The 12,036-nt window shown below is 41.1% G+C and overlaps 1 protein-coding gene across 2 annotated transcripts in view; it reads right to left on the bottom strand.

The window, feature by feature from the left end:
- Positions 1–12,036, bottom strand: part of usp48 (ubiquitin specific peptidase 48) — a 127,242-nt gene that overhangs the window by 31,124 nt on the left and 84,082 nt on the right. For both annotated transcript variants that reach the window (XM_072586810.1, XM_072586809.1), the window contains exons 14-17: positions 11,760–11,902; positions 7,317–7,391; positions 6,049–6,173; positions 4,304–4,426 (exon numbers count right to left, since the gene is read on the bottom strand). In XM_072586810.1, the coding sequence (XP_072442911.1) occupies positions 4,304–4,426; positions 6,049–6,173; positions 7,317–7,391; positions 11,760–11,902 (466 nt within the window). The remainder of the gene's footprint in view (positions 1–4,303; positions 4,427–6,048; positions 6,174–7,316; positions 7,392–11,759; positions 11,903–12,036) is intronic.

Below are 12,036 nucleotides of genomic sequence, written 5' to 3'. Positions count from 1 at the left end.
TATATTGGCCATAAATGCTGTTGGATGCGAATCTTATCAGATCGAATGGATCGGTTGGAGAGACAGATAGAAGCGATGAGGAATTTGCAACAGCAACAGTATGTGATGTATGGCAGTTATAGGAAGGGGGGAAAGCCTCAGATACAGTCACATGGATGGGTTAACTCCAGGAAGGGCAAGAGAGGTAGGCACCTAGTGCAGGAGTCTTTTGTGGATATACCCATTTCAAACAGGTATGCTGTTTTGGAAAATGTAGGGGGTGATGGATTCTCAAGGGAACGTAGCACGAACAGCCAAGTTTCGAGTATGGAGACTAGCTCGATTGCAATGAGGGGTATGTTGGCTTCCAAGAGATCAATTGTGTTAGTAGTCTGAGGTACAAACAGACATTTCTGTGGCCAGCAGAGAAAAAGAAGAATGGTGTGTTGTTTCCCTGGTGCCAGGATCAAGGATGTCTCAGAGAGGGCGCAGAATGTTCTCACGGGAAGAGGGGCCAGCAAGAGGTCATTGTCCACATTGGAACCAACGATATAGGAAGGGAAAAGGTTGAGACTCTGAAGGGAGATTAGAGAGAGTTAGACAGAAATTTAAAAAGGAGGTCCTCAAGGGTAGTAATATCTGGATTACTCCCAGTGCTACGAGCTAGTGAGGGCAGGAATAGGAGGATAGAGCAGATGAATAGGTGGCTGAGGACCTGGTGTATGGGAGAAAGATTCACATTTTTGGATCATTGGAATCTCTTTTGGGGTAGAGGTGACCTGTACAAGGACAGATTGCACCTAAATTGGAAGGGAACTAATATACTGGCAGGGAAATTTGCAAGAACTGTTGGAAGCATGTAAACTAGTTAGGTGAGGGGAGGTGGGGGGAGGCGGGGGGGGGGGGGGGGGGGGCAGGGAGATAGTGAGGAAAGAGATCAATCTGAGACTGGTACAGTTGAGAACAGAAGTGAGTCAAACAAACAGTCAGGGACAAGGTAGGACTAATAAATTAAACTGCATTTATTTCAATGCAAGGGGCCTAACAGGGAAGGCAGATGAACTCAGGGCATGGTTAGGAACATGGGACTGGGATATCATAGCAATTACAGAAACATGGCTCAGGGATGGGCAGGACTGGCAGCTTAATGTTCCAGGATACAAATGCTACAGGAAGGATAGAAAGGGAGGCAAGAGAGGAGGGGAAATGGCATTTTTGATAAGGGATAGCATTACAGTTGTGCTGAGGGAGAAGATTCCCGGAAATACATCCAGGGAAGTTATTTGGGTGGAACTGAGAAATAAGAAAGGGATGATCACCTTATTGGGATTGTATGAAAGACCCCCCCCATAGTCAGAGGGAAATTGAGAAACAAACTTGTCAGGAGATCTCAGCTATGTGTAAGAATAATAGGGTGGTTATGGTAGAGGATATTAACTTTTCAAACATAGACTGGGACTGCCATATAGTGTTAAAGGTTTAGATGGACAGGAATTTGTTAAGTGCGTACAAGACAATTTTCTGTTTCAGTCTGTGGAGGCACCTACTAGAGAAGGTGCAAAACTTGACCTACTCTTGGGAAATAAGGCAGAGCAGGTGTCTGAGGTGTCAATGGGGTAGCACTTTGGGGCCAGCAACCATAATTCTATTAGATTTAAAATAGTGATGGAAAAGGATAGACCAGATCTAAAAGTTGAAGTTCTAAATTGGAGAAAGGCCAATTTTGAGGGTATTAGGCAAGAACTTTTGAAAGCTGATTGGAGGCAAATGTTCGCAGGTAAAGGGACGGCTGGAAAATGGGAAGCCTTCAGAAATGAGATAACAAGAATGCAGAGAAAGCATATTCCTGTCAGGATGAAAGGGAAAGCTGGTAGGTATAGGGAATGCTGGATGACTAAAGAAATTGAGGGTTTGGATAAGAAAAAGAAGGAAGCATATGTCAGGTATAGACAGGATAGATCGAGTGAATCCTTACAAGAGTATAAAGGCAGTAGGAGTATACTTAAGAGGGAAATCAGGAGGGCAAAAAGGGGACATGAGATAGCTTTGGCAAATAGAATTAAGGAGAATCTAAAAAGGTTTTTACAAATATATTAAGGACAAAAGGGTAACTAGGGAGAGAATAGGGCCCCTCAAAGATCAGCAAGGCGGCCTGTGTGTGGAGCCACAGAAAATGGGGGAGATACTAAATGAATGTTTTGCATCAGTATTTACTGTGGAAAAGGATATGGAAGATATAGACTGTAGGGAAATAGATGGTGACAGCTTGAAAAATGCCCTTATTACAGAGGAGGAAGTGCTGGATGTCTTGAAACGCAGAAAAGCGTATAAATCCCCAGGACCTGATCAGGCGTACCAGAGAACTCTGTGGGAAGCGATTGCTGGGCCTCTTGCTAAGATATTTGTATCATTGATAGTCACAGGTGAGGTGCCGGAAGACTGGAGGTTGGCTTACGTGGTGCCATTATTTAAGAAAGGTGGTAAGGACAAGCCAGGGAACTATAAACTGGTGAACCTGACCTCAGTGGTGGGCATGTTGCTGGAGGGAATCCTGAGGGACAGGATGTACATATATTTGGAAAGGCAAGGACTGATTAGGGATAAAATCAACTCGGTAAAATCAATGACTGCAGATGCTGGAAACCAGATTCTGGATTAGTGGTTCTGGAAGAGCACAGCAGTTCAGGCAGCATCCAAGTAGCTTCGAAATCGACGTTTCGGGAATCCCAGATGAAGGGCTTTTGCCCGAAACATCGATTTCGAAGCTACTTGGATGCTGCCTGAACTGCTGTGCTCTTCCAGCACCACTAATCCTGATTAGGGATAGTCAACATGGTTTTGTGAGTGGGAAATCATGTCTCACAAACTGGATTGGGTTTTTTGAAGTAACAAGATGATTAATGAGGGAAGAGCAGTAGATGTATCTATATGGACTTCAGTAAGGCGTTCGACAAGGTTCCCCGTGGGAGACTGATTAGCAAGGTTAGATCTCATGGAATACAGGGAGAAGTGCCATTTGGATACAGAACTGGCTCAAAGGTAGAAGACAGAGGGTGGTGGTGGAGGGTTGTTTTTCAGACTGGAGGCCTGTGACCAGTGGAGTGCCACAAGGCTGAGTACTGGGTCCTTGACTTTTTGTCATTTACATAAATGATTTGGATGTGAGCATAAGAGGTACAGTTAGTAAGTTTGCAGAGGACATCAAAATTGGAGGTGTCGTGGACAGCGAAGAGGGTTACATCAGATTACAACAGGATCTTGACCAGATGGACCAATGGGCTGAGAAGTGGCAGATGGAGTTTAATTCAGATAAATGCGAGGTGCTGCATTTTGGGAAAGCAAATCTTAGCAGGATGTATACACTTAATGGTAAGGTCCGAGGGAGTGTTGCTGAACAAAGAGACCTTGAAGTGCAGGTTCATAGCTCCTTAAAAGTGAAGTCGCAGGTAGATAGGTTAGTGAAGGAGTTTGGTATGCTCTCCTTTATTGGTCAGAGTATTGAGTACAGGAGTTGGGAGGTCATGTTGCAGCTGTACAAGACATTGGTTAGGACACTGTTGGAATATTGCATGCAATTCTGGTCTCCTTCCTATCGGAAAGATCTTGTGAAACTTGAAAGGGTTCAGAAGAGATTTGCAAGGATGTTGCCAGGATTGGAGAATTTGAGCTATAGGGAGAGGCTGAACAGGAGGCTGAGGGGTGACCTTATAGAGGTTTATAAAATTATGAGGGGCATGGATAGGATAAACAGACAAAGTCTTTTCCCTGGGGTCGGGGAGTCCAGAACTCGAGGGCATAGGTTTAGGGTGAGAGGGGAAGATATAAAAGAAACCCAAGGGGCAACTTTTTTCACGCAGAGGGTGGTACGTGTATGGAATAAGCTGTCAGAGGATGTGGAGGAGGCTGGTACAATTGCAACATTTATGAGGCATTAGGACGGGTATATGAATAGGAAGGGTTTGGAGGGATATGGGCCGGGTGCTGGCAGGTGGGACTAGATTGGGTTGGGATATCTGGTCGGCATGGACAGGTTGGATCGAAGGGTCTGTTTCCATGCTGTACATCTATGACTTTATAAAAGCCAAAGAATGTCACAGCATTACTTCGAAGAGTGGCAGATACGCTGGTCTTACAGCGGTTATCCTATTATATTTGTACTTATCCAAATACGAATCATTTATCTCACAACTGTGTAACTACAGTCGCTTACCCAAGACATACACCAATATTTCACATGATAGATTTAATGGAAACAGAAAAAAAATTGGTTCATTCATGATTGAATAGTTAATAATAAATAGGATTTCTCCATCAAGCTACTTACCTCAGGCCATTTGATTAGCAGTGGTCTATTCTTATCTTGAAAAAGACATAGAAGTGCTGATTTCTGCTCATTTGCCATCATCTTGCTCAGAGTCTCATTTTCCTCACCCTCCTTCTCTAATACCTTCTCCACAAAACAGAAAGCTCAAAGTTAATTACATGAAATGATGCTAAATTGCTATAAATTACTGATCAGGTTTCAGCAGGTACATCGTGCCCAAATGTGGAGATCCTTCCCAAAGCATGATGCCAGTCCAGTGGAAACAGTGCAGAAGGGATTTTACAAGAATGAGAGAAAGGATGAGCATCTTCATCTGTCCAAAGAGACTGGAGAAGTTGGATTTTCTCTGCTTAAAGATGACTTGATAGAGGTGATCAAAATTGAGGATTTTGCTTAAGTAAGCTTTCAGTGGTAAAACAGCTGATAACCAGAGGACAGACTGAAGACAATTCAGAAAGGATGAGTTTTTTTTATTATATAACAAATTATGGTGATCTGCGATGCAATGTCTGAGGGAATGGTGGGAACAGGGTTGAGCAGCATCTTCAAAAAGGAATCAAGATTATATACTTTAAAAAAAACAACTCCAGAGCTCAGGGAAAAGAGCAGGATGTTGGGAATAATTTGACTGCTCTTTCAAAAAAGCCACGTGATAAATGGACTCCTCCTGCTTTGTACAGTTTATTTGTATGGTCTGCAAGTACATGTGGCCCTTTGACACACAACTAATTTCAAAAGATTCAAAACCATAAACTTTCTGATTATACTGATTGTTTAAACAAAGAGCAATAAGCAAAGAACAAACAAGTGGTGCAAAAACATAAAATATTTAACTCTACAACAATTCCAAAGATACATTATAAAAGACCAAGTAAACTAACATTATATTGTACAGAAAATAGGTCACAGGGTGACATGAGAACTAGATTAACATTCTTCCGAGAAGGGAAACATGAGGGAAAATAAACAAACTCGTCAAAGTCCAATTCGTTAAAAAAAATCATTCAAACGATATTTTCAGAATATGTGGAATGAAGTCCCGGAATTGCATTGAAGAAATATTTACTGGAGACAAAGATAACACAAACTAAGGAGCAACAGCATACTTGATACTGAGGAAGACTATTACAAACTACAAGAGGACATTCATTAATCTGTCGAATTGGTCTAAAAACAGCAAACTTATTTCAATACAGCCAAATAAGGTGGTGCATTTTGTTTAAGTATCTATGGAAAGTAAGAGTCTGAATGAGGTACAGGCATAAAAGGAACCTAGGAGTAAAAATAGACAAATTACAAAGCACTTCACAGGTTAATATAGACATGAAAAATTGAACAAAACATCAAAATTCATTACTCAAGGGTTAAAAAGCAGAGAAATGGAATAGGCTTATAGAGAAGGACAGACCACATTCTCAGCAGTTTCTTTATATTTTGAAAACATAATAGCGAAGGTGCAAATGAACTTTATTAAAATATTATGAGCACTGAGAATTACTGCTTTTTGGGAGAAATTTAACACAATTGGGCTCTCATTGCTAAAATATCTATGGGCAACACGTGAGAGTTGCTTTTAAGATGTGAAAGGGATTAATTGGATAGACGAATGTCTAGCATGACTGATAGATTTGTTAATCTCTTCCGAAGAAGTTCCTGTGTCCCTATGCAAGAAACAAACCAACAATTTTTAAAACAAATCAGACTGAAGCTCATTGCTTGGTTTAGTAATCCAGTATTGCTATTACCTGACACTGTACACAAGGCGAGTGATAATGTGGGAATTCAGGTGACTTTGGGAAATAAGCCTTTAGTCTATGCCACGTTTCAACAGACACAAGTCTTCTTTCAGTTTCAGATGTGCATAAATCGCCTGTTGAAAATATTTATGAATTATTAAATCTCAGTTTATCTGGCTAAATTACAAACATAGTGATACGTTTTTGAGCCTCAAAGGCCTTCCAAGTTTCAGACGTACGGTGAGCGGCAGATATAGGAGTTTCACCTACATCTCCGAAGACAAAATATAAATTCTACATTTCTTGGATCAGTACCCTGGAAGCATTTAAGGTTTAAGTATTTAAATTAGGAACAGGAGTAGGCCATTCAGCCCCTTGAGCCTGCTCTGCATTCAAAATGGAATTGCGGCACCAACTCCATATTCCTGTCCAACTTTTTCCCAATAACATAAGCTCTAGCCAGCACCACCTCTGAAAAACACGCACGCACAAACAACATTGCAGATATCAGTACATCCTCTCTTAACTACTTGTCATTTAGATCCTGTCTTAAATAACGATACCAGCAACTGCACACAGTGCAGATATGGTTATATTAATGCACTACATAAATGCAACAAAACATCTGTACTTTCATATTTCACTCTCCTTGTCAGAAAACAACAATCCGTTTGCTTCCTAGTCATTTGCCCTAACTGCATACGAGGAGGAGTCATGGTCAGGATATTCAGATCTCCTTGTCTCTGAGTTCAACAATTTTTTTCCATTTAAATAATATATTGTTTTTCTAATCATTCTCAGAGTGGATGAGTTCACAATTTCCTACATTTCTATTTGCCAAATGCACACTCAACCATGTAAACTATCTAGTGGATTTTTACCTCATGTATTTTTCTCCTCTTGGTTTTTACACCTTGAATAAGACTGAGAAACATTCAATGTTTCTTTCCTTTATTTTTCTTCCTGTATCTGATCTGACTCTATTTCAGTCACTAATTTATTTGCCTCTGTCGTTCCCATTTCTTTCTCAATCCTTTAATCTAATTCATTATCAAGATGCAGCACTGATCCCAGATACCATATTGCTTTTGCCATGTGTAATCAGCTCACATTTCCAGCCAAATTATACAAAAAATATTTGAACAGAAAAAAAAATCTGACAGGGATTCTGGAAGATGTTTTACTCCAATCCAATATTTAATAATCAACTCGCTAACTAAAGAGAAAAAGTAAGTTTAAATAAAGTAATGTCACTGCATTAAAATGCTCTTACATACCATGTGGACAGACAAGATCTTCGTTAAAGTTCATGTCTTCATCATCATCCTTTTCTCCTATTATCTCGTCATCCCCTTCAACAAATTACAATGTTGGATGATTTCCCCCAAAACATACATAACAAAAATAAATGTCAAATTACACTAAATAGGTAACAGAAAAACATTAAATAGATACTTTTTCTTAAGCAGCACAACATTATCATAAAGGACCATAACAGAGACTTAAAATGAGGTGGCAGTGAGCCAACATAAACTTTCTTTAAAATTCTAATTTTCCAAGCCACACACTGTGTTTTATTCCAACAGTGTTCTCTAAATAATATTTTGCACCTTTCAGTTACTCTTAAAAGCAATCACAGTACCTCTGTTAATTTTTTCTGATTTCAAGTGAAAAACCAGACAACTGAAAACCTTCCTCACGTATGGGTTGTTCCAAAAGATCAGTTTACTGACCCATGATAAATTGTCGTTCCATGAAGGAAGTTCAACATAGCATCTTACTTTGATCAGAGACAGATTTGAGCCCCACATCAGCACACAATGCAAGCTTGTAATCCAGTAATAGGAATGCTATAATGCCAAAGGTATCATCTTATAGGTGAGACATTAAAACTAAGGTTGCATCAATAATACATATGCACACACCAGCTTCCATTTACGTATATTCTTTAAAATATTAAAACACACCATGCTGCTATTCAAAAACAACAAAAGAGCTCTCGCTGTGTCCTTCCAAGATTCCTCCTCCACGAACAATGCCAGGAATAAAGAAATTAACCATTTTCCACGCTCTCAATAGATGCTTTCTGCTGTCTGAAACCCCACACCTCCCTACTACTCAGTAAATTCCCACCAGGAAACAGACCCAGCATTACACAGGCAGTTATCCATCCACCTCAGCCACACACACCTCATTGTTGGAATTAAATTACAATAACACACTTTACTGTCAAAGAACAGTTATACCTTGACTGCTCTCACCATGTTTCAACAAAATACCCCAAAGACGAAAAAGAACAAGTCTGATAATAGAGTGAAGGAGGGGACATCCTAGTAATCACTACAAATTATATTTCCTTGAAGTGCTAAAAGATGCATTCTCGGAATATGAGAAAGGTGCAATGATGGGAAGAATATGTTTGGGGTTACAAAGCCATAATTAGGAGGTAACATTGTGTTTCTCCACTATACTGTTGCAAAATCCCCAAACAGGGAGGCTTCCTGAAGTACAAGTATGTCACCAAACCAAAAGAGTCTGCAGAAGAAGCTTGTGACATAATGAGGTCAATGTGGAGTGAGAATGAGGAAAACTAAGCTTGCAACATTCCAGGCAGCATAAGGTTTTATACAAGATGGGAGCAGATGTAATCCAATACCTCATCAGGATCCTCTTAGTGGGTGTGATTAACATACATGTCTTCACAACCAAAACAAAGTCCTAAATGAGTTTGAAGCCCTAAATGAGTTTTTTGCTTCTGTCTTTACGACAGAAACAAATTTTGTAGTGAATGAAACCTTTGAAGAGCAGGTGTGCATGCTGAAATGGATAGAGATAGAGGAAGCTGATGTGCTGAAAATTTTGTCAAACATTAAGATTGACAAGTCGCCACGCCCGGACCAGATTTGTCCTCGGCTGCTTTGGGAAACGAGAAATGCCACTGTTTTGCCACTTGTGAAGATCTTTTCAACCTCACTCTCTACTGGAGTCGTATCTGAAGAGAGGCAAATGTAATTCCTCTCTTCAAGAAAGGAAATAGGGAAATCCCCAGCAATTACAGACCAGTCAGTCTCATGTCAGACGTCTGCAAGATGTTAGAAAGGATTCTGAGGGATAGGATTTATGACCATCTGGAAGAGCATGGCTTGATTAACTGCAGTCAACACAGCTTTGAGAGGGGCAGGTTATGCCTCACAAACCTTATAGAGTTCTTTGAGGATGTGACTATAAAAGTTGATGAGGGTAGAGCTGTGGATGTGGTGTATATGGACTTCAGCAAGGCATTTTATAAGGTTCCCCATGGTAGGCTCATTCAGAAGGTCAGGAGGAATGGGATTCAGGGGAACATAACTGTCTGGATACAGAATTGGCTGGCCAACAAAAGACAGCGAGTGGTAGTAGAAGGAAAATATTCTGCCTGGAAGTCAGTGGTGAGTGGTGTTCCACAGGGCTCTGTCCTTGGGCCTCTATGGTTTGTAATTTTTATTAATGACTTGGATGAGGGGATTGAAGGATGGGTCAGCAAGTTTGCAGATGACACAAAGGTTGGAGGTGTCGTTGACAGTATAGAGGGCTGTTGTAGACTGCAGCGGGACATTGACAGGATGCAGAGATGGGCTGAGAGGTGGCAGATGGAGTTCAACCTCGATAAATGCGAGGTGATGCATTTTGGAAGGTCGAATTTGAAAGCGGAGTACAGGATTAAGGATAGGATTCTTGGCAGTGTGGAGGAACAGAGGGATCTTGGGGTGCAGGTACATAGATCCCTTAAAATGGCCACCCAAGTGGACAGGATTGTTAAGAAAGCATATGGTGTTTTGGCTTTCATTAACAGGGGCATTGAGTTTAAGAGTTGTGAGATCTTGTTGCAGCTCTATAAAACTTTGGTCAGACCGCACTTGGAATACTGCGTCCAGTTCTGGTCGCCCTATTATAAGAAATATGTGGATGCTTTGGAGTGGGTTCAGAGGAGGTTTACCAGGATATTGCCTGGACTGGAGGGCTTATTTTATGAGGAGAGGTTGATTGAGCTCGGACTTTTTTCATTGGAGACAAGGAGGAGAAGAGGGGACCTAATTGAGGTATACAAGATAATGAGAGGCATAGATAGAGTCGATAGCCAGAGACTATTTCCCAAGGCAGAAATGACTAACACGAGGGGTCATAGTTTTAAGCTGGTTAGAGGAAAGTATAGAGGGGATGTCAGAGGCGGGTTCTTTACACAGAGTTGAGAGAGTATGGAATGCGTTGCCAGCAGCAGTTGTGGAGGCAGGGTCATTGGGGACATTTAAGAGTCTTCTGGACATGCATATGGTCACAGAAATTTGAGGGTGCATACATGAGAATCAGTGGTCGGCACAACTTCGTGGGCTGAAGGACCTGTTCTGTGCTGTACTGTTCTATGTTCTAAAGTCTGGGCAAATACCTACACAATGTGTAGAATGTCGCACTGAATTGCTATAAATTTCTGTTTAGTCCTGATGTAAAACATATGGCACAAGATCATAGAGCTCTATAGCACAGAAAGAGGCCCTTCAGCCCGTCATGTTCACAATGGTCAAAAACACCCACCTAACTTTAATTCCATTTTCAAGCACTTGGTCCATTGCCTTGTATGCCTTTACAATTGCACCTCTTACGTAATCTGATTGCTTATGCCTCTACCACCCTCACAGGCAGTGAGTTCCAGATTCTCATCACACTCTGGGTGAAATGTCTTTCCTCACATTTCCTCTAAACCTTCTACCCCATACTTAAATCTGTGCCCTCTTGCCATTGATCTCTTCATGAGGGAGAGAAGTTTCTTCCCATCTACGCTATCTAATGTAATAGATCTCATCATGTATCCTCTCTTTGGAGGAAAACAATCCCAGTTTGTCCAAACTCAAACTCTCATCACAGCTGAAAGTCTCCAGCCCAGGCAGCATCCTCTCCAGTGCTATCATAACAACAACCACCACCATGCCACCTCCCCGCCCTCCCCCACACCCAAAGAATTATGTTGATTCCACAGCTACACGATACTCTAGTTGTAGCATTGCCAATATTTTATCCAGTTTGCCTTAGCTGAAGGATTAATAATAAGGGGCCATAATTTTAAAATGAAAGACAGGAAGTTTATAAGGGACTGGAGGAAATTTCTTTGCACCCAGAGGGTGAAAGGGGTCTGGAATGCACTGCTTGGGAGGATAAGCTGAGGCAAAAAACCTCGACATTTTAATAGTACATGGATAGCATTTATAGTGTGGTGGCATTCAAGGTTATGGACCTAGTGTGGGAAAGTGGGTAGTAATTATATTTTTGGCAGTACAGATTTGATGGACCGAAAGGCCTCTGCTTTACTGTATATTATGATCCTATGAATCTCACTGCTCTTAAACTTTATTTCTCAGCTAATAAAGGCAAGTATCCCACATGCTTTCTTGCAACTACTTTATCCAACTGTCCTGATAACTTTAGGGATCAGTGTGGATGCACACCCATGTTCCTCTTATCCTCAATGCTTCCCAGGGTCCTACTGTATTCTCTTGCCTTGTTTGCTCTGCCCAAATACATCACCTCACATATCGAGCCACATATCTACATAAAACAGTACGGATGTTATTTGCAGGAAAAGTGGCTGCGTATTTGCGAAGCATCCATACTTTTCTTTTTAAAACCTCACCCACTTAGCTGGATATTGGATTGGCTGCACACTTATTAAATCCCCTTTGGAAAAATACCTTTGGCATGCAAATCGTTTAGGCCTTCTCCATTGCTTTTCCCATCAGTGTGATCTGGGTCATCTTCCTTTCCATCCAACTGATTTAGTGCTAGTTGACGCCAACTTCGAAGTGAGGCTTTTCCCACCCAATATCCTTCATGGCTAGAAAAGAGGTGAGGATTAGTTAGCCTTTGAAAAGGCACAGCATCTAATTAGTAATTTAACTTCTTCAGCTGCAATTCCTAGTGTCAGGCAGGAGACTACCATAGTCGAGTTCAAATAATAACAAAAAATGC

The sequence above is a fragment of the Chiloscyllium punctatum genome, chromosome 16 (assembly GCF_047496795.1).
Source record: "Chiloscyllium punctatum isolate Juve2018m chromosome 16, sChiPun1.3, whole genome shotgun sequence".
NCBI lineage: Eukaryota > Metazoa > Chordata > Chondrichthyes > Orectolobiformes > Hemiscylliidae > Chiloscyllium > Chiloscyllium punctatum.
Note: the sequence above shows the minus strand (reverse complement) of the source record. Positions and strands in the feature narration are given on the sequence as shown.